The sequence below is a fragment of the Leptodactylus fuscus genome, chromosome 2 (assembly GCF_031893055.1).
Source record: "Leptodactylus fuscus isolate aLepFus1 chromosome 2, aLepFus1.hap2, whole genome shotgun sequence".
Classification (NCBI taxonomy): domain Eukaryota; kingdom Metazoa; phylum Chordata; class Amphibia; order Anura; family Leptodactylidae; genus Leptodactylus; species Leptodactylus fuscus.
In genome coordinates, this window is record NC_134266.1 from 93,149,131 (window position 1) to 93,173,096 (window position 23,966).

A 23,966-nucleotide genomic window follows, 5' to 3' on the forward strand; every position below is an offset into this window, starting at 1 on the left:
GGTATCAGTTAGTGATACCTGGTGAAGACCTGCTGCATTGATCTGCAGAGAACGATCACAGAGATCCGAGGATAGGTAACTGCTGTTTGTTTGTTCTTTGTAAAGCTCAACTACTTTGTGGGGCCACTGGGGGACATTATTAGTTGTCAGGGGGCTAGTGAGGGAACATTATTATGTCACTGGGGTACACAGCACCATGTGTATAGACTTAGCCACTAGGAGGCTGATACTAGGAGTATCAAAAGAGGCCAAATCCACCTCTATACTCTCTGAACAGGCAGTGGGTTAGTCAGTTTTAACCTTCTGTCTCAAGGACCACTGTTCCATCCCACCTTACCTAAGCTGTGTTCAATGGTGTGGCTGTTGAAGCCAAGGTTCTGAGACGATGTGGGTTTAAGGAGCCTATTATCCAGACCATGCTCATGCTCTTCTTTCTGCCTAAGGTGGTTTCTTCCTTCCACATCAACAAGGACATCGTCTTACTGTCTTTCTGCCCAGCCCCCAAGCACCCACGTGAGCTTTGTTTTCACTGCCTGGATGGTGTTCTGGTGATCTGTGTTTATTAGTCTCTCACTGACCCCTTCCATCATTCAGATGCCTTGTTTATTCTTCCTGAGGACCCTTACAAGGACCTGCAATCAAGTAGGCCTGTTAGATCAAGGATCGAGCACCACCCCTCTGAGTGACTGCTCATTCCATGAAAGCTTTCAGAGCCTCCTGGGCTGCTCTGCATCAGACTTCTGCCACCCAAGCCTACAAAGCTGCCACTTGAACCTTTGTCCACATTTTCACCAAGTTTTACCAGATCCATTCTGTGGCCTCTACCGATGACTGTTTGGGTCATAAGATTCTTCAACTGGCTGTACGCTAGTTTGCTCGCATGGCCTTGTAATTCCCACTCTCTGGGACTAATATAGGACATACCATGGTGCTGTCTTCCCCAGTGAAATAAGCGAGAAAAATGGAATTTTGTACTCTCTGTAAAATCCTTTTCTTGTATTCACTGGGGGACACAGATCCCAGTCTTATTTTTCTTGTTGTCCCAGGTTGTTTTGGTTTGTTTCAGGTTCAGGACATGGTTGGTAGTGTTGGCTCCGTGTTTTTTTTTTTTTTTTTCTCTTTTCTCTTCTTTCTGTGTGTCTCTCCTATTGCTGCGGTACAAACTGACTGACACACGGCCTGTGGGGAGGGTCTAGCCTAGAGACGGAGCCAACATCTTTTGATCCTCCTAGTGTCCAGGTCTATACCCATGGTGCTGCCCCCCCCCTTCCCAATTAATACAACAAGAAAAGGATTTTACAGTGAGTACAAAAATCCATTTACTTGGCTTGGTGCAACTATTTCTTATCTGGAGTCCACTGTGGGACATTTACTTGTCTGGGAGTCACTGGTGAACATTACTTGCCTAGGGGCCTCTGAGGACATTACTTATCTGAGGCTCGCTGGAAACATTATTACTTACCTGGGGGCCACTGGGGAACATTATTAGGTGCTGGGGAACATTATTACTTACCTGGGGGGACACTGGAGGAAATTACTTGCTTAGGTGCTGATGAGAACATTCCTTGTCTGAGGGTGACATAGGATGTTATTACTTGACTGGGGGCTACTGGAGAACATTATATCTTGCGTGGGGGCCATTGGTGCACATTTGGTGTTTGAGGGGCACTAAGGAGCATGCACTGTGTGGTGGACCATTGAGGAGTATGATACCATGTGGGGCAACTAAGGGGCTTGGTGATGGTAAAAGTTGTTTTTTTTTTTTTTTTTGTTTTTTATGTACTGAGTAGAAAGAATACAATGGTGTATCTTTGAGGATGCATTCACATGACACAGCTATGATGCAGTTGCAATTGCATCAAAACTGAAACAGAAAAATGCATGCAGTTTTGATGTGGTACCAAATGTAATTTCAAAAACTGTTTAAAAAAAACAAACAAACGTCAAAACTATGGTTTTGTCTTTTGGTAAAAAAAAATTAGGCTGAAAACTCATTCAGGACTCCTCTTTTTGCTTTAGTCGTCTCCATCAACCTATTACCTTGTGTGAAGATAGAGCATGGGCAGACTATAACCATTCCGATTCCATGGGTATTGGTATTGATCCCCCTCAATATGGATATACTATATATTGGCCATCTTACTATTCTGTGGGAAAGAATGGCTTGGTGAGATTGGCTGGACTGCCTAGCCTTGTATTATAGATGCAGATGTCATTCCGAAGTTGTGGGGAAGCATAATGTGTATTATGCAGGTTGTCACCATGTTAATCCACATAGTATTGGACCAAATAAAACAGTGGGACCCCCCCCCCCCATCCCGCACGATTAAAGCTACATTATTGATGTATAGGACTGAGTAGATTTCACACTTTCATGAATATGCTACATCATCATATTTAAAGATTTTTTTTTTTCTTTTTTATGTTCTATAAGTTCAGTAAAGTTCTTATGTTCTGTTTGCTCTTGTATCTTTTAGTTATCGATTAGGTAGTAGAAGAAATCAGCGCATTTGCCAAGCAGATGGTTCGTGGACCAATGAAGTCCCAGTATGTGAAGGTAATATGAGCAGTGAAATGAAGAGGTCTTTCTCATTCCATTATGATAAAATTAAATTCAGGAAGCATTGAAAAAAAAAAAAAAAAAAAATGGAGTCAATAGACCAAACCTCCACAGCCCATCTCTGGCTCCTTTATAAATGGCACAAGCAGTACAGCTCCTTTAATTCAGCTAAAAAGCTACTGATTGAATTCCTATGAAAGTAAATATGCACTAAACTATACATCAAAACAGTTGTACAACATTAATAATAATATAATTTATAATAATTCTTTTATTTTGAGGCTGGAATCAGTAAGGGTGGGTTCACACCTGCGCCCGATCTCTGCTTTGTAGGTTTTTCCTCTTCTGCCGATAGGAGAGGGAAACTCCGCAGTCAGTGTCTGCCCATGAGCGTTTTATAGTCTCAGCAGCGAAACTTTTTTTTTTTTTTACCAGACACAAAGTCCTGCATGTCCGGTTAAAACGGTTTTGCCGCGGAGACCAGAAGATGCTCATGGGCGGATACTTTGCAAACCCATTCAAATGAATGGGTTTGTAAAGTGGCTGCTGGTTTCCGTCTCCTGTCCAGTTTCTCGGGCAGAAGACGGAAACCTGAAAGTGGAGACCGGGCGCTGGTGTGAACCTGCCCTAACTTTTTTTTTTTTTTTTTTTTTTTTTGACTCCTGGCTCCAACTCCACAGTTCTGTGCGTCATCAGTAAATTTGCAGACTGGCACCAAAGTATCAATTGTTTTATCGCTGCTGGTTTCTGCAGCAAAACTATACTGAACATAGGGTCATACTGAATGTAGGGTCATAATAACACATTGGTGGACTCAGTACAAAGTACCCACACTCTCTGCTTAAACAAACCTCCCAACTTTGAGTACACAAAGAAAGATAATTATGGCAGCTTGCATTTTGGTTGTTTTTTTTTTTTTTTTTTCTGTCAAACCATGATGATAACTCTACTGATGTCCCCTTTGACTTCACCCATTTCCACCATGTACTTTGTGTGCCCCCTCATAAGTGTGATCTTTGTGTAACAAAATAATGTAATAATTATACCTCCTTAGTTCCCTTTCATAGTAAAATGCCCCCTAGTTGGCCCTCAGAAAGTTTAATGATCAATTTGTGGCTCCCACAAAGAAGTAATATATATATAAAAAAAAAGGTTAATAAAAAAAATATTCTGCTGCACATCGGCATCTGCTTGTCACAGTAGCTGTGATAACACCTTGAAGCAAGAAGCTAACAGCTCTTTACTCCTTTGTATTCAGCTGAACCAACATCTCAAGGATGAAGTCAGAGTTGAAATTGGAACTTGCCTCCCAGGATGGTGGGACAATGCCTGAAATTCAGGGCTGTCCTGCTAGATCTTGAATGACTAGGGTCTGGTGCAAGTGATTAAAATATTAATGCCCTGTTATGGTATCTGGATGCGTTAAAAGGGGAGCCCACAAATTTAGACTCTCCCTCTTTCTCTCTATTAATTCTTGCAATTAATCAGGCATTTTACCTTGGTTGTGATTAAAGTTGATTTTGGTCACACCCTTTTAAAACCACACCCTTTTTAAAGTATGACTGTCATATCTCCTGAGGAAGCTCTGTAGTAGGGTGAAACGCGTAGATGTGGACTCTCTTGCACCTAGGGGTAATACACCTGTGACCATGACGCTAGGTAATTTGTATTGTCATTTATTATCATGATTGAGTGGTTGTGCGTTGTCTTTCTCATCCTTACTCATTGATTTTCTGCCTTGGTCACTCTCATGTATCCTCTACAGCTTGTTACTGAACCTGCAATAATGCACTAATATTGTTATTGTACTTCATCAGTTATGAGTCATTAATATGGGCATTTTGCTTTGCGGTTCACATACAGTATGTTTTATATGAATAATTTATTTTATATGTTCCCCTGGTGCCTTTTCCTGGTGTCTTCACTGTCTGGTAGCATATTTCCATCTGCCCTGCTGTAATATGGTGGTTTTATTATTATTTTTGTAATCTTGATTAATAAATTTATATATTTTTACACATATGTTGTGAAGTCATTTCTTATTTGTGCATCTTCGCTGTAGTTCTTTTTCCGATTTTCATGGTTATTTGTGTAACAGCCTTTCCTTTGATATATTTGGTTGTTTTGTTATTAAAGAGGATTTTTCATGGTCCGGGGCACAGGCAGTTCTATATACTGCTGGAAAGCTGACGGTGCGCTGAATTCAGCGCACTGTCGGCTTTTCCTATCTGTGCCCCGGGTAAAGAGCTATCGGTCCCGGTACCATAGCTCTTTACAGTCAGAAGGGCGTTCCTGACAGTCTGTCAACAACATCCTTCTCCAAAGCATCGCATGTCGTGCTGTACAGTGTGAGTGGGGAGGAACGCCCCTCCTTCTGCTCAAAGTGCTCGTCCATAGACGAGTATTATCAGGTGGGGAGGGGGTGTTCCTCCCCGCTCACACAGCACAGCACGATAGGCGCTGCTGTGGAGAAGGACATACCTGACTGACTGTCAGAAACACCCTTCTGACTGTAAAGCGCTAAGTTACCGGGACCGATAGCGCTTTACCCGGGGCTCAGATCGGGAAAGCCGATAGTGCGCTGAATTCAGCGCACTGTCGACTTTCCAACAGTATATAGAACTGCCTGTGCCCCGGACTATGAAAGGTCCTCTTTAATATTAAAATAAGAACAAAAGGATAATCCAAAGGCAAAAAACCTAAAACTTAACTTTTATTTTCTTTTTATAAAAGAACAATCCCGAGTATAAAATATCAAAAATAGGTTTCCTAACACCCAACCAAAAGGCAAAGGAATATTAGCGTATTTCCACTTCCATTCCTATTCATAGACTAGGACCTGCGTTTATTCCAAAATTATTGAAATGATCGCGCTTGGTCCTCAAAATAATTGGTATAGGTGTATAACTTTCTCAATCCAGGTTAAAAATTGTTTCACCTCAGATCAGTAATAAATGAGTGACTGCATTGATGAGACTCCATTAACTTATCCCATTTCACTGTTAAACTCCTGTAGCAATTGTCAATGCTTTTTTATATAAATAGCAGGAAACCTAATGGTGTCTTCTAGGTCCCTGTTCACATATAAATATTTCCATTCATTAATTTTGGACTCTGTCTCATTAAACTGCTGTAGCAATATTATCAGCACTTTATGTGAAGCAGGAGGTATTCTGACGCCCTCTAAGTCCCTGTTCACATGTGAGCACTCAAACTCAATTGCAGATTTAATTCTGTCTCACTCTGTCTTGTCTCTCTTGTCTCAACGCGTTTCCCTCTCTAAAAAAGAGTTCATCAGGAGACCCAATACTCAATCTGAATGTTATAGTCTGCCCCTTTAAGTCAATGCTATGGCAGCGCAGCCCTTCCAAGCCTAGTTTCATCTATCATTGGCCTGTGAGCTTGCCTCAATAAATCAAAGTGTGCTTCCTTAATAGTAACGATGGGCAGTAAAAACCATCGTTCCCCGTGCCTTGATGGTAGGCACGGGTAGAGAAATGAAAGCCTTTCATCAGAATACCTCCTGCTTCACATAAAGTGCTGATAATATTGCTACAGCAGTTTAATGAGACAGAGTCCAAAATTAATGAATGGAAATATTTATATGTGAACAGGGACCTAGAAGACACCATTAGGTTTCCTGCTATTTATATAAAAAAGCATTGACAATCGCTACAGGAGTTTAACAGTGAAATGGGATAAGTTAATGGAGTCTCATCAATGCAGTCACTCATTTATTACTGATCTGAGGTGAAACAATTTTTAACCTGGATTGAGAAAGTTATACACCTATACCAATTATTTTGAGGACCAAGCGCGATCATTTCAATAATTTTGGAATAAACGCAGGTCCTAGTCTATGAATAGGAATGGAAGTGGAAATACGCTAATATTCCTTTGCCTTTTGGTTGGGTGTTAGGAAACCTATTTTTGATATTTTATACTCGGGATTATTCTTTTATAAAAAGAAAATAAAAGTTAAGTTTTAGGTTTTTTGCCTTTGGATTATAGTTTATTTTTGGTTCAATTGGATTTTAAGAACAAAAGGAGTCAAATATATATTGCTTAACCATATGTTTATGCATTGTGAGAACAGGTTTAGCAGCTTAATGTCACTTCTGCCAGAACTAACTCCTCAGGTGTGCCTTACTAGCAACTAGAGTTGCCTTGTCTCAGTTTAAGTAACTTTTTTTTTTTTTAAGGCAAAACTTCTCAAAAATTGGAATGCAACAATTGTAGGCTTCTTTATTAAAAGTTTGCATAAGGAACCACAAAGACCCGTGCTTGCATCCAGCATAGGACAGAATAGAATGAGGTTCAGTTTTTGTATGTTAAAGTAGTTTTCTAGTTTTAGCAAATAAATGTTAGTGTTTGCATAAAGAAAAGTTGCTACAGAAAGTATAGTAGAAAATTTATCAATTTCTAACGGTTATCTAGATCTCTTCTTACTGTCATTCATTTTTCTTACTTCCAATGGATAAAATAATTTCATGGTGATGTAACATCTGGCCCATGGTCATACAAGAAAATTATATAGCTTTTCATTATACAAACAATAACTTTTATTTGCTGAGATTGAAAACCCCCTATAAAACTGTAAATGTCAGCAAATCTGTAATCTCTCATTAAATCCAAACTGAAAGGTATTTTATTGACATTTGATCACTAGTTTAGGAAATGTCTCATGTTAAGATTTCTTAAGGCAAGTCCATAGAGTTTTTCTGTAGGTGGATTTTGAGGCAGAATTTGCATCAAACAACACCTCCCATCGATCCCAATCATTTCAATGCTCAACAAGAACACAGGAGACACTGAGCAAACCTTATTGTGTAGCAAATTAAATTCTCAATATGAAAAGAAATCACAAAAGAAGTGTAATGATTTGACTGAATGGCCTCTCACCTGTTGTGGTTGTGAATAAACGTCCACAACCACGTAAAGAGTTTGACCCAAATAGACAGGTGGAGGGAGCAGCACGTCTTGCCTAACACCGGTTATCCAGAAAACATCCGGGAATGCAATGAGAGGACAGTAAGAAAGCAGTGGTGACAGCGCTCTTAGGTCAGAAGAAGTTTATTGGAATCTGAACAGGCACAACGCTAACACATGCCGATATCGTTTGGCAGGAAGTTGATGCACTTGAAAAAGGGCCACATAGCCCGAAACGTGGTGTATCCACTTAGCGTTGTGCCTGTTCAGATTCCAATAAACTTCTTCTGACCTAAGAGCACGGTCACCACTGCTTTCTTTCTCTCCCCTCAATCATTTCAATGGGAGTCAGTAGCAGATTTTTTTCTTCTAGCTTGTTTATCTGCTAGGGGGGGGGGGGGAAGTGCCAGGACTCATCTTCAGCTGGATTCTGCCTTGCAAAGTCCATTAAAATGAATAGAGAACAGAAAGAAAAAAAATATATTTTTTTTTGCAATCTGCCGACTCCCATTGCAGTGAATGGGAGAATTGGGAGCCACCTGCAAAAAATACTAATGCACATGATCAAGTGTGCCATCCGGTGCTCCTCCAAGGGGGTGTCCGATGGTCCGTTTTGTTCCAGTGAACATAGAGCAGGTCCTATCTTGCTTTGTGTCATCGAAACAGAACACATTGGAAGTCCCCATATAGAGAGGTACATTACACAATGCAGCTACACATTGGACGACACACTCAGACATGTATGGGGCCTTAATCTCACCCTTCATTTTTCATATGCTGGCAGGGAGGCAATTCACTTTGCATTCACTACTACCTGTATGACAGGGAACATACTTGCATTTCATGATGATAGCTCCTCCTCTGTCTTCCATGGGGAATAAATTGCCATTTCCATCCTATGACAACCGAAGACAATCCTTACATACTTATTATTTGTGTTTTCAGTGGTTATCTGCCCTGCACCAGATGCCCCAGCTAATGGATCATATAACCCAGTGAAAGATGAATACAGTTACTTAGATGCTGTGACCTTTACATGCAACAAAGATTTACATGTCATTGGTGAAAATACTGCATCATGCACTCGTGATGGAACATGGAGCCATGTCTCTCCCACTTGTAAAGGTTAGAAATACTTTTTTTTTTTTTTTTTTCCTCAAATTTTTCATGTTAAGTAAAAATGACCGCTTCCTACTACCAGTTTGGCTGCCACTTACCGAAGTCCTTTAATGTTTTAGTTTTGTAAAATAAAGCCAGTGTTTCTGTATCGTACGAGGCAAGACAAAAACAGCAACTACAAATATGAACGAAGAATAGATGGAAAGTAGAGATGAGCAAACGGCGTTCGATCCAATTGATATTCAATCGACTATCAGGCTGTTCGAGGTATTCGATTACAATCGAATACCACGAGGCAAACACACTAAAAATTCGTATCCCCCCTCCCACCTTCCCTGGCACTTTTTTTGTACCAATAACTGTGCAGGGGAGATGGGACAGGAATTACGACAACGGAGGCATCGAAAAAAAAATCGGAAAAAGTAATTGGCTGGCTAAATCAGGTGACCTCCAATTTATACGAATGGTTGATTTCAAATTCGGGTCATATGAGACTGAACTATGTGACTGTGAGACAGGGACAGATGTACAGGCAGGGTTAGCTAGGGATTACCTTTATTTAGGTGGGAATGTTACTGAAACAGCTCTTTGGGGCTCTATCTCGTCGGGATCCCTGTCAGCTTGCGATATGCGGGAGCTGACTTTTTCCCATAAGAATGCATTGACCAGCGTTGATTGGTCGAATGCCATACAGAGTACAGCATTCGGCCAATCAACGCTGGTTCTGCCGGAGGAGGCGGAGTCTAAGATCGGTCCACAGCAGTCTCCATTCTGGTCCGATCTCAGATGTAGAAGTGTTGAGTGCACAGGTGTAGCAGAGGTGGCCGTGTGCTGAGCCCTGCTACACCAGAGATGTAGCAGAGCTGAGTGTGCGCTGAGCTCTGCTACATCTCAGGGTAGGAGAGCTGTGCACTCAACACTGCTACATCTGAGATGAAACCAGAATGGAGACTGCTGTGGAACGATCTCAGACTCCGCCTCCTCCGGCAGATCCAGCTTTGATTGGCCGAATGCTGTACTCTGTATTGCATTTGGCCAATCAACACTAGTCAATGCATTTCTATGGGAAAAAGTCAGCTCCCGCATATCGCAAGCTGACAGGGATCCCGACGAGATAGTGGCGTAATACAGGTACTTGGGCATCTTAGATGCCTCCAGGCATGCTTCCCCTGCTGTCCCAGTTGCATTCCAGGGTGTTGGCATCATTTGCTGAGGTGTCATAGTGGACTTGGTGACTCTCCTGATTCGGTGTGGCTTCCCCTGAAACGAAGCATTTTTCCCCATAGACTATAATGGGGTTCAATATTCGTTCGAATAGTCAAATATTGAAGGGCTATTCAAAACGAATATCGAATCTTGAATATTCTACTGTTCGCTCATCTCTAATGGAAAGCAGACTCTACCCAAGACCGCTGTAAACCAGCAGGGTTTGTTTGTAGGTTTTTCTGGTTTTCAGGTCGCTTTTAAAGGTTTCAAATACAAATCTTGATTTGTTGAGATTAAGCTGGTAAAAAGTTGTTACTATTGTTGAATGAAAAGGGCATTTCATGGGTAACGGCAATGAGAGTACTGCCATTCTTAGAAATATGTGTGCCATATGTGCTCTACATATCTATTGAGAATAAAAGACTGCACAAAGTCAACCCTTCTTGCTCTCAGTCTTTGCTACAGTACATAGTGTTTAGCTTTCACTAGGGCTCTGTTCTTACCCCTTTTTGTGACTACTTCATAAGTTTACGCTCATGCTTTTTAGGATATCCCTCATATTTTCATATGAGGGATCCTGTGAGCAGTAAACTGGTTATAAACCGAACTATAGAACCTTGTAGAGGTGATCTTATAGTTTGCCCTGTTGTTCAGCCCTGGAGCCCTATTTTCATGTAAATGAATGTTTTATTTGAATGCAAACAAAGGAAAACCTAGAGCGGAGACCAGGCATGCTAAGGCACTCCCACAAAGCACATTCCTTCTAATTTGCATGTGAATGAGACATACATTTAGATGGAAATAGGGTTACACTGCTGAATACTAGCGGCATTTTTGGTATTCTCTCTATAAAATACTGTGATTATTTTTTTTTACCAATTTACTGCTGACACTTTTATGGAGAAGAGATTGTTCCAGGTAGTGTGGACTCTGAAAATATATTTGACTATTGAGGACTATTTGTATGTATAAATGACTATTAGCATATATGTTTGGTATATCCGAGTTGCTTGGAGATATCTCAGTGCTGTGCTGCTCCTCCAGGGATTTGGCTTCCTTTTATAATCTTGATAATACCAATTGCATTCTCAGGATTGATCAGTCAGACCCCTACTGATCAGTGATTGATCTACTATATTCTAAGTACCGTATATACTCGAGTATAAGCCGAGTTTTTCAGCACTCCCCCCTCCTAGTTCAAAACTAGCCCCCGGGGCCGGTGCCCACCGGCCCCATACCTTTAAAGTTGCAGGCCGGCTCCTGCACAGCGAGCTCGCAGTAGCCGACCTGTTCCGACGACAGCCGGGAGCCTAATGAAGGCTCACAGGCCTGTCATCGCTATATTACTATTACGGCTGGTCTATGACCAGCCGTAATAGTAATGTAGAGAATCTCCCATAGACGGCAATACACTTGTATTGCCGTCTATGGAACTTGCAATCAAATTACTGCAGGTTCAAGTCCCCCAGGGGGGGCTAAAAAAAAGTTTTAAAAAAATATAATATAAAATAAATAAATAAAAGTTCACAGCGGGTTCACACCAGCACCTGATCTCAGTTATGCAGGTTTCCGTTTTCTGTCAGCAGAAGACAGAAACCGACATTCAGTGTCTGTGGGTGAGCCGTCTTCTGCTGCCCATGGCGAAACCGTTTTGTTTTTTGTTTTTTACTGGACACAAAGTCCTGCATGTCCGACTAAAAAAAAAAAAAAAAAAAAAAACGGTTTCAATGCGGAGAGCAGAAGACGCTCACCGGCGGACACTTTTCAAACCCATGAATGTTTCTCGGGCAGGAAACGGAAACCTGCATAACTGAGATTGGGCGCTGGTGTGAACCTGCCCTCAAAGTAAAAAATGACTGTGAAACACATACACATTAGGTATCCCTGTGTCTGACAGTGCCCGGTCTACTGAATATAGGGTATCTGAAGTGCTTCTATACAGTCGGGAAGGGGTTAATAGGAGCACTGCAGATCCCCTATATTCAGCCAGGCTGAATTCCAAGTGGGGGTAAAAAACCCAGTCCTCAAGCTCAGGGAAGGGGCAGACAGACAACCAAAACACCCTCTCCCCTTTCCCAGCACTTACTGCCCCCAAGAACTCGGCCATTTTAATTTTTGAAATTTTCCAGTAGCTGGTACATTTCCCCCTAGGCTTATACTCGAGTCAATAAGTTTTCCCAGTTTTTTGTGGTAAAATTAGGGGGTCGGCTTATATTCGGGTCGGCTTATACTCGAGTATATACGGTATATCTAGTATTCTAAGGGCTTGTTCCCACGATGTAAAGCGGCGCTCATTCTGACACGTAAACACGTGTCAGAGTCAGCGCTTCAAAACAGAATCCCGTTGACTTCAATGGGTTCCGTCTTACGCACGCTACACATTGAAATCAATGGGAGGCTTTTTAACCCATTGATTTCAATGCGTTAAACGGAACCCTTTGAAGTCAATGGGATTCTGTCTTGAAGCAGGACTCTGACACGTGTATACGTGTCAGAATAAGCGCCGCGTTACATCATGGGAACGAGCCCTAAGAGGATAAATATTGTTCATGGTATAACCCCTTTAAGAATCAGTACAGCGCATTCATAGCTTCCTGTGAAACTTGATAGTTGCTTTTTGTTGAGTATCTTGCGACTATCTCCTCCTATCTATCCTCCACTCTTCATGGAAGTGCTCACCTCTCATCATGATGAAGCATGGAGAGTTGCATGCAATTGAAGCATATGTCAGGGAAGAAAGCCTTAAAGGGGTTGTCCCATCACAAGGATCCTATCTATACTGCTGGTAAATGTGGATGTAAGACTTTTCCTAAATACATTGCTTCAGCAAAACTGCTTTGTTTGTCCACTATATCACTTTATTCATTTCTCTGTGGCCACAGCCCTGACTTAGCTGCTCCTGAGTCAAGTGATGTATCTGCTGCTCTCAGGGGGGAGGGAGGAGGGGCTAAGTGCAGGGAGCGAGCCTGTGTATCTAGCTATTCCTGTGTCTACACCACGTGACCTAGCTTCCTGCACTCAGATAGGGGAGAGGAGCTGCTTTCATTTCTTCTGTTCTCCCAGTTATCAGGCTAGCTAACTCATTTGTGTTCATTATGGCAGAGACAGGCAGTGTCTGTATGTAACACAGAATGGAGTTGCTGCTACCTGTACTTCATAGTCCAATAAGGTGGGCGGAGCTACATGGGAATTTGGGGGCGGAGCTAAACGGCAGGTTGCCTGTGAAACCCCGCCCACCAAATGATGCAAGAAACCAGGAAGAAAGAAGATTTTACAAGAGTGAAGACTGCTGAGTATGTGAGGTGGGAATACCCCTTTAAAGGGATTCTATGATTTAGAAAAGTCATTTTGAGGTAAATATATGCCTGAATAGCCTTTAAAAAGGCTATTCATGTGCTGTCTCCAGTTCTCCCAAAGACCCCCCAGTTTTTAGTAAAAACGGGTAAATAGTATATGTAAATGAGGCTCACCAAGCCAACCACCACAAATACAGGAAGTGAGAAGCAAACATTCGAGGCAGCGTGTTCAGACACTGACCTTGGAGAACCCATTTCATCCAAATTGGCAGTTTTCTAATTTTAAACATACGGGGGAAATGAAAATTGAGTTTGTCGCAACATTTGTGTAAAACTAGAGCTATAAAGGGAAACAGAAGTCAACAGAGTTCTTCTCAAGCGGAGCTGAGGAGGATTGCGCAAGCTAGGCGTCAAGCGGCTCTTAGAGCTCACGAAACACCAGAGCAGACGGATCATCGATGCTAACACACTCATTATATGGCGTCCCAGCGAGCTGCTGAGATGCCGGAACAATCACAGGCACGACGCGCCAACTGTCACACACAGCTATACTCCAGGTTTCCAAAACAACCCCGCCATTTTTATATACTACGCCGGTAGCAGGGCCGTGTGGGTATGCAGAGATGTAGCAGAGCTGGGTATGCTGTGTGTATGCAGAAATGTAGCAGAGCTGGGTATGCAGAGATGTAGTACAGCTGTGCATCGGTAGAGATGTAGCAGAACCGTATATGTAGAGATGTAGCAAAGTCTTACTCCAGGTAACAACTGATGGCAGATTTTTCAATTATATCCATACTGATATACACATGATCCTTATGAAAAAAAGAAATATACCCGTGCAAAGCTGGGTATTCCTGCTAGTCTGCTATAAAACAGATACTATGTGATATAAATAGTGAAGGGGCTCCCACGCAGTACAATCTGCCCCCAGTGGTCCCAACACTGTACAGTCTGCTTCATAGTGGTTCCTAGGTTGTACAATGTGCGCCACAGTTCCCCCTCACTCGGTATTATATGCTTCACAGTGGCCCCACACAATATTATATGCTCCACAGTGCCCCCCCCCAGCCACAGTATAATGCGCTCCATAGTGGGTCTCCACACAGTATTATATGCTCCACAGTGGCCACACACACAGTATTATATGCGCCACAGTAAGTTCCCCCACACAGTATTATATGCTCCACAGTAGCACCCCCCTTTCCCCACAGTATTATATGCTCCAGAGTAGCCTCCCCCTTCCCCGCCACACACACAGTATTATACTTGCCTGAAGTCTCACTAAGAGCAGCCGGCTGTCCTCATTTTCACTGCAGGCACAGTCTGGGTAGAGGTCAAACTGCCAGCTTTCAGCTGTATTTGCTGTGCTGGATTCAACGTTGGGCTCCGTTCCCACGGAGTAGCGCGCCGCTCATTCTGACACGCGTTACGTGTCAGAGTGAGGCGCTTCAAAACAGATCCCATTGATTTCAATGGGTAGCGCATGCAAGCTGACACTCATTGAAATCGATGGGATCAGTTTTGAAGTGCCTCACTCTGACACATAACAATGAGTGGCGCGTTACTCCGTGGGAATGAAGCCTTAGTGATCAATCTGGGCAACAGCGTGCATGCCAGCAGCGATTGCTCTGAGTGTCCTCTCTGGCACGCATATCACAGGATTGCCAACTTGGTACTGGGATGAATGACTTTCAATTTTTCATACAAATTAAGATGCCAGCACCTATAGTTTATCCTTGGTTTCTGTATCTGATATACCGTATTTTTCGGACTATAAGACGCACTTTTTTTCCTCCCAATATGGGAGGAAAATGTGTGTGCGTCTTATAGTCCGAATGCAGCGTGCGCAGCGTCTGTGTCCCGTCTGTGCGAATGAAAAGAAGAGCAGCATGGTGCCTGCCTGCTCTGCCCCTCCTTCCCTGTCTGTGTCGCGTGTTTGCAGGAGCGAGATCTGAGAGGCAGGGAAGTAGGGGCGGGCCAGACAGGTGAAGGAAGCGTGGTTTCAAGCTTGCCGAGAAAACCACGCCTCCTTCTCCCGTCTGGCTCGTCCCTCCTTCACTGCCTCTCAGATCTGGCTCCGGCAATGAAACCACACAGACAGGGAAGGAGGGGCGGGCCAAACGGGAGGAGGAGGCGTGGTTTTCTCGGCAAGCTTGAAACCACGCCTCCTTCACCCGTCTGGCCCGCCCCTACTTCCCTGCCTGTGTGGCTTCATTGCAGAAGCGACATCAGAGAGGCAGTGAAGGAGGGACGAGCCAGATGGGTGAAAGAGGTGTGTTTTCAAGTTTGCTTAGAAAACCACACCTCCTTCACCCGTCTGGCCCGCCCCTTTTTCTCTTCTTACATAGCTTCACTGCAGGGTGTCTCTTTCCATCCATGGAGGAGATTAGATAGAATAGATAGATAGACAGACAGACAGACAGACAGACAGATGGATAGATAGATAGAAGATAGATAGATAGATAGATAGATAGATAGATAGATAGATAGGATAGATTAGATAGATAGATAGATATGTTCAAATCACCCCCATAGCCCTACAATACATATAAAACAAAAACATTACTGTGAAACACATACACATTTGGTATCCCTGTGTCCGAAAGCCCCCGGTTCTATTTACATTGGTGAAATATTATATTATTAGGTTATTAAATATTTCACCAATTTTTTTTCCTTAATTTTTTTTTTCCCTATTTTCCTCCTCTAAAACCTTAGTGCGTCTTATGGTCCGGTGCGTCTTATAGTCCGAAAAATACGGTAGTTGTGATCTGACATCACCTGTAATTCTGAGCTATATTTAAGTGATAGGAAATCCTCACTTTTCAAAATACCATTTACCTCAACTTTCTTTGGAAGAAGATACATAGTTGACCACACCATGAATAGATTAGAAAAATCTCCAATAAAGTTTTATAGGCTCAGAGGGTCCTGAGTACAGTGCCTACGACAGGCTTTCACTATAGTATTACTGTCAAAACTCCAGCTCTGTTTATAAGTGGAGGAAAAGAATGATAACCTGCTATGTTATCTGCAGTATGTGATTGAAATGTATGTTTATTTTATTTTATTTCTACACATTTCTAGCTGTTCAGTGTCCAGATCCAGGGGAAGTGAAAAATGGAAAGAGAATATCTGGTTTTGTTGGCCCATACTCATTAAATTTCGCTGTGAGATTTGAGTGTGATGATAAGTATATCCTGGAAGGTTCCAGTTCCATCACCTGCACTTCTAACAACGTGTGGGAGCCTGAAATCCCAAAATGTCTGCGTGAGTATTCCGCTTTGCTAGCAATATACACATATATATTATTATACAGTACAGACCAAAAGTTTGGACACAGCTTCTCATTCAAAGAGTTTTCTGTATTTTTATGACTATGAAAATTGTAGATTCACACTGAAGGCATCAAAACTATGAATTAACACGTAGAATTATATACTTAACAAAAAAGTGTGAAACAACTGAAAATGTGTCTTATATTTTAGGTTCTTCAAAGTAGCCACGTTTTGCTTTGATTACTGCTTTGCACACTCTTGGCATTCTCTTGATGAGCTTCTAGAGGTAGACACCTGAAATGATCTTCCAATAGTCTTGAAGGAGTTCCCAGAGATGCTTAGCACTTGTTGGCCCTTTTGCCTTCACTCTGCGGTCCAGCTCACCCCAAAACATCTCGATTGGGTTCAGGTCTGGTGACTGTGGAGGCCAGGTCATCTGGCGTAGCACCCAATCACTCTCCTTCTTGGTCAAATAGCCCTTACACAGCCTGTAGGTGTGTTTGGGGTCATTGTCCTGTTGAAAATTAAATAATGGTCCAACTAAACGCAAGCCGGATGGAATACTATGTCGCTGCAAGATGCTGTGGTAGCCATGCTGGTTCAGTATGCCTTCAATTTTGAATAAATCCCCAACAGTCTCACCAGCAAAGCACCATCACACCTCCTCCTCCTCCTCCTCCATGCTTCACGGTGGGAACCAGGCATGTAGAGTCCATCCGTTCTCCTTTTCTGCGTCGCACAAAGACACAGTGGTTGGAACCAAAGATCTCAAATTTGGACTCATCAGACAAAAGCACAGATTTCGACTGGTGTAATGTCCATTCCTTGTGTTCTTTAGCACAAACAAGTCTCTTCTGCTTGTTGCCTATCCTTAGCAGTGGTTTTCTAGCAGATATTTTACCATGAAGGCCTGCTGTACAAAGTCTCCTCTTAACAGTTGTTGTAGAGATATGTCTGCTGCTAGAACTCTGTGTGGCATTGACCTGGTCTCTGATCTGAGCTGCTGTTAACCTGCGATTTCTGAGGCTGGTGACTAGGATGAGCTTATCCTTCGCAGCAGAGGTGACTCTTGGTCTTCCTTTCCTGGTGCGGTGCTCATGTGAGCCAGTTTCATTGCAGCACTTGTTGGTTTTTGCAACTGCACTTGGGGACCGTTTTCCCAATTTTTCGGACTGACTGAGCTTCATTTCTTAAAGTAATGATGGTCACTCGTTTTTCTTTACTTAGCTGCTTTTTTCTTGCCATAATACAAATTCTAACAGTCTATTCAGTAGGACTATCAGCTGTGTATCCACCTGACTTCTGCACAACACAACTGATGGTCACAACCCCATTTATAAGGCAAGAAATCCCACTTATTAAACCTGATAGGGCACACCTGTGAAGAGAAAACCATTTCAGGTGACTACCCCTTCAAGCTTATCAAGAGAATTTCAAGAGTGTTCAAAGCAGCAATCAAAGCAAAAGGTGGCTACTTTGAAGAACCTAGAATATAAGACATATTGTCAGTTAGTTCACCCTTTTTTAAGTATATAATTCCACATGTGTTAATTCATAGTTTTGATGCCTTCAGTGTGAATCTACAATTTTCATAGTCATGAAAATACAGAAAACTCTTTGAATGAGAAGGTGTGTCCAAACTTTTGGTCTGTACTGTATGTGCAACCTGTACAGTAGGTAATGTGCCCAGTGTAAACTAGTATTAGCTTGCATGTAAGGCCCTAAGCTGACATGGTGGATTATTAGAGACATACAATGGTGTTCTGTGTTGAGGTGTTCTTGCAAAGTGCCAAGTCATTTCATAGAGTGTGACGATATCCATGAATCTAAGACACAGCTGATGAAATAAACGGAGTACATAGTCCTCCATGTAGGGTTTGGTATTTATTTTCAGCATTTATATTTTATTTAAAATGGGGCCTAATAGTCATAGTCAGTAATAATAATAAATTGTATTTATATAGCACCAACATATTACACAGCACTGTACAATTTGTAAGGTTCAAATACAGACAGGATAATACATTACAGAGAAACTCATTTCACACAATGAGACTGAGGGCCCTGCTCGCAAGAGCTTACAATCTATGAGGTAGAGGGGGTGACACAAGAGGTAGCAGGGGCGGCATTGCTTATACAGTGGTCAGACAATTCTGTAATAGAGGTGACTGTCATTACACATATATAAAGCTATAGGAGCCATCATCAGTCGTGTCCTGTAACATGTGGATGGAGCTTGGACATATAAAGTTAGCCTGAAATGGCATCATATCATGTGGGGTAATGTGGGAGCTGGAACAGAGGAGGGTTAAATTTTGGGGATTCTAATGATGGTACAGTGTTTACATTAGGAAGGGTTTACATTAGGAATTAGGATAGGCCTGTCTGAAAAGATGTGTCTTTAATTTGCGCTTGAAGCTGTAGAAATTGGGAGTTAATCTGATTGTCCGGGGTAGAGCATTCCAGAAAAGTGGTGCAGCTCGGGAGAAGTCTTGTATACGAGCTTGGGAGGTTGTGATAATAGAGAATGTAAGTGTTAGGTCATTGAGTGAACGGAGAACACGGGTTGGGCGGTAGACGGCGATAAGGGAGGAAATGTAGGGAGGTGCAGCATTATGGAGAGCCTTGTGGATGAGAGTGATAACTTTATATTTTATTCTATAATGAATAGGCAGCCAGTGTAGTGACTGGCACAGACCAGAGGCATCACTGTAGTGTCTAGCCTGATAGATGAGCCTGGCCGCTGCATTCAGAATAGATTGTAGAGGGGAAGACCAATAAGTAAGGAGTTACAGTAGTCAAGGCGAGAATGAATCAGAGAGACAATAAGTGTCTTTAGTGTATCTAGTGTAAGGAAAGGGCATATTCTAGAGATGTTTTTGAGGTGGAGGTGACATGAACGTGCGAGTGATTTAATATGGGGGGTGAAGGAAAGGTCTGCGTCAAACATGACCCCGAGGCAGCGGACATGCTGCCTAGGAGTTATAGTAAGTCCTGAGACTACAATGGATATATCAGGGACAGATCTAGTAGATGGTGGAAACGGTACTAGTTCAGTCTTAGAGAGATTTAGTTTCAGATAGAGCGAAGACAAGATATTTGAGACAGCAGAAAGACAGCCTCTGGTGTTCTGTAGCTTTAATACAAAGCATAGATAGAGGAAAATGTCTTTGTATTTGAAATTGATAACAATGATATACAAATTCACATGACCCTGTTCTGTTCTTGAAACACGGTCCATGTGTGGGCTGCATTTCCTCAGACTGACTACATGTGTATAAATGAAAGTTGCTGCATCATAGTGAGTTGTGATGCAATGAGCTCCTGAATGGCCATAGTGTGTTAGTACTGAAGTGACATAAAGCTGTACGTTTGGTAAGTAGTGCTCTGGCTCTTCAGGAGTTCACAGCATCGTAACTCACTATGATAAAGTGAGTTCCATTCAACAGTGAGCTTTCCATTTTTCACGTGACTGAAAATTGTAGTGAAGGTAATCTTTTCACCAGTGACTGACTGACTGTATTTGTAAGTTATCTACTTTCTTCTGGTCCTCAGCTGTGTCATGTGACCAACAGTAAGATTCTCCAACTGACAGTGCTTATTAGATATATACATTACTCCAAGAGTCATGTCAAGGCTGTGATAGGCGTAAATAGAGAAACTGACTTCCTGTCTATGCATACCACAGACCCCGTGGTGGTCACATGACACAGCTAAAGACCAGAACAAAGTGGACAACTTCTTTACTTTACTGTTAAATACCATTTATATCATCTTTAGCTTTGGAATGAGACACACATTTGACCAGACCGTGAATAGAGGATAAATTTGTTGAAGGGGTTGTCCAGGATTTTTTTTTTAATGGCTTATACTTAGGATAAACCATTAATATCTGATCAGTCGAGTGCAGACCCAGCCCCTGCACAAATCAGCTGTTAGGGGTTGCTTCCAATCCCCATACTATACAGTGAATGGAACTAGAAGCCGATAGAAACGACGCCCAGCCACAGAGCTATCATTTTCTGACTCTGTAAGATAATTATGGCTTATCTTAAGTACTCCTTCTTTAAGTAAAGCGTTGTAGACTTGGAGAGCACTATACACATTGTCTATGAACAGCTTTCCCTATAGCTCTACTTGTCGAGACTCCAGCTCTGATTATATGAGGAAGAGCAGAATAACTTGCTATGTTGTCTGTAGTATGTGATTGAAATTTTTTTTTTTTTTTTTTTTTTTTTTTTGAATCTTTACACATTTCTAGTTGTTCAGTGTCCAGAGCCAGGAGAAGTGCAAAATGGAAAGAAGAAACCTGGTTCTGTTGGCCCATACTTAGTGAATTCCAAGGTGGAATTTGAGTGTAACGAAGGCTATGTCCTGAAAGGTTCCAGGTCCATCACCTGTATTTCTAACAATAAGTGGGATTCTGACATCCCAACATGTACACGTGAGTATTCCGCTTTGCTAGCCATACACATGCTACCGTATATGTGCAACTTTTTATAGGTGGTAAGGTGCTGATTAGTATTGGCTTGCATACCAGGGACTGAGCTGATAAATTTAGTGATGGATTGCTGCAGACCTATAAGGGGGCTCTGTGGTGAGGGATCATTGTGTCAGCGTATATACTTATTGGGCAGTCATTTTATAGAGTGTGACTACATCCATGGTACACAAGCATAGCTGATGCTTTGTGTCTTATCATACATTTTATGATGTGTATTTTACTGAATATGCTGATAATTTATTGCACTCTGTGATGCTACACTGTCACTTTAATTGTGTATTTACTGCTGATTTATTGGATTTATCTTGAATTTTTCTTTTCTGGAAAGAGGGTGGTTGGCTCTTCAAATGGGCAAACCTGGTTGCGCCCATTGCCTGCTCAGTGAGTGGTGTCTGTTCTGATTCTGCTCGGCATACAGGCTTCATGCACTACAGCTTAAGGCCTTTGTGTTCCTATCAGGCAGGGTAACTCTCCTTTAAAAAAAAAAAAAAAAAAAAAGATTTTTCCCTTGTTCTTAATATCTTCTGTGTAGGCCAGTGTTGCTGCTGGTTTGGCAATTTTTCAATTTTTTATTTATTTTTTATTTTTTAAATCTGTACACATTTCTAGTTGTTCAGTGTCCAGATCCAGGACAAGTGCAACATGGAACGAGAATATCTGGTATTGTTGGCCCATACACTTTGAATTACAAGGTGGAATTTAGGTGTGACGAAAACTATGTCCTGGAAGGTTCCAGTTCCATCACCTGCACGTCTAGCAATAAGTGGGATTCTGACATCCCAACATGTCGTCTGCGTGAGTATTCCGCTATGCTAACCATATACTTACTATATGTGCAACTTTTTATAGGCAATAAGGTGCTATTTAGTATTGGTTTGCATATCATGGACTGAACTGACAGATTTTATGGTGGATTGTTACAGACGAACAAAAAGTGGGTGCCCTCGAAAAATACTAAAATATAACTTTTATTGATAATTTGGTTAAAAACAAATGGGCGACAAACTCCATGTATTGTAGTGTAAAAGGATGCAAGTCCCTACACTGTCAATGAATGTAAATACATGGAAGGTAAGTAGTCATTCGTATGCTGTGGGCTCCTTACAACACATCTGAGTCCAGTGCTCAGGCTCATTCAGAATGTGGATGCCCCAGAAGCAAGAGATTCATATTACTACTTCCCATTGGTTCTTGAAGTGGTAACTCTCAGAGTGAGCGCCACCCTCTGTTTGTGATCGTATCAGGTTAATGTTGACACATTGCAGTATTGGGTTACATGGATCCATGTAATGTTACATTGTTACATGGACTATCATACCTCCATTACACTTGTGTATAGCCTACCCCCATAGATACTCCATATAGTGGCTTATTAATCTACTCAACTCAGTTGTCAATTTGTTAAATAGCACCAAAAAGGAGGGTTGTCTACTATATTGTTACGGTTAAAACCGCATTTCTCGGGACCCTGGTGGTGGGTGCCGCTACTCCAGACCCTAGGTCAGACCCTATGAGTATCGGCACCCACCACCAGGGTCCCGAGAAATGCGGTTTTAACCGCAACAACACTATTTTATTGCACTCCATCGGTCTCCTGATGAACTATCAATTAGTGAAACACATTGAGACTATACAGAGTCCACACAGTTGACCTCAGGGAGAGCAGACTTAGTGGCTGACAGTTATGTTTCACTGCACAGTCCTCCTATTATGAGAGTGTAGTAGCGTCTGACCTAGGGTCTGGAGTTTCGGCACCCACCAGCAGTGTCCCGAGAAATGCGGTTTTAACCGCAACAATATAGTAGACAACCCTCCTTTTTGGTGCTATTTAACAAATTGACTACTGAGTGGAGTACAGTAGACCCAATTAATGGGCCACCATATGGAGTATCTATGGGGATAGGCTATACACAAGCGAGCCTCTCCCTCTTCGTAATGGAGGTATGATGGTCCATGCAACAATGTAACATTACATGGACCCATGTAACCCAATACTGCAATGTGTCAACATTAACCCGATAGGATCACATACAGAGGGTGGCGCTCACTCTGAGAGTTAACACTTTAAGAACCAAGGAGAAGTAGTAATATGAATCTCTTGCTTCTGGGGCATCCATATTCTGAATGAGCATTGGACTCAGATGTGTTGTAGGGAGCCCACAGCATACGAATGACTACTTACCTTCCATGTATTTACATTCATTGACAGTGTAGGGACTTGCATCCTTTTACACTACAATACATGGAGTTTGTCCCCCTTTTGTTTTAACCATATTATCAATAAAAGTTATGTTTTAGTATTTTTCAAGGGCACCCACTTTTTTGTTCACCTTTATTTTTGGTAGTCCCTTATCCAGTGTACAGAGTGGCCATGATATAACCTCAGGTGTTTGGAGTCGTGTGCAGGCTGACCCAATGGACGCAATTGCCTGAAAATTTGTATGTGTGCTAATCAAGGCATGGGGAAACGGACGGCATGAAAAAAAAATAAAAAAAAATAAAATAAAAAATTTAATACGAAAACACGACGCAAAACCCGTCTGTCGATACTTGGGGATGTCCCATTTGGACCATCGACTAGCATGACTGTTCAATGTGGCCGCCATCATGCATGGTGAGCATGGTCATCCTATGCAGAACGTGCTCGACGCTTGCGTGTAACATCTCTGGTGAGATGCTGCGCACTTCCAACGTGATGCGGTCTTTGAGGTCAGGCAGGGTTTCGACATTCCCCCGATAAACACGCTCCTTCAAGTGTCCCCACTACCAGAAATCACAAAGAGTGAGATCCGGAGAGCGCGGTGGCCATGCTGTAGGGAATGAGCGGCTCAAAATCCTGTCATCGGGAAAATGTGCACGAAGAGCGTTCTTCACAGGATTTGCGATGTGAGGAGGGGCTCCATCCTGAATGAAGGTGATCGTCTGCAGACACTGATGCTGTTGGAGTTGGGGAACGACCACTGTTTCCAGCATTGTCCGGTACCTCGCTGCTGTGACGGAACAGGTGGCAACCCCAGTTGGGCCCAAATCTTCGAAAAAGAACGGTCCAATCATGAACGATGATGTGAACCCAC

General features: G+C 42.3%; 1 protein-coding gene across 4 annotated transcripts in view; it reads left to right on the forward strand.

Moving 5' to 3' along the window:
* Window positions 1–23,966, forward strand: part of LOC142194791 (complement decay-accelerating factor-like) — an 86,224-nt gene that overhangs the window by 27,270 nt on the left and 34,988 nt on the right. For 2 of the 4 annotated variants that reach the window (XM_075264154.1, XM_075264155.1), the window contains exons 6-10: window positions 2,478–2,557; window positions 8,435–8,614; window positions 16,198–16,380; window positions 20,650–20,832; window positions 21,502–21,687. In XM_075264154.1, the coding sequence (XP_075120255.1) occupies window positions 2,478–2,557; window positions 8,435–8,614; window positions 16,198–16,380; window positions 20,650–20,832; window positions 21,502–21,687 (812 nt within the window). The remainder of the gene's footprint in view (window positions 1–2,477; window positions 2,558–8,434; window positions 8,615–16,197; window positions 16,381–20,649; window positions 20,833–21,501; window positions 21,688–23,966) is intronic. The other 2 variants (XM_075264156.1, XM_075264157.1) reach the window with 2 other exon arrangements.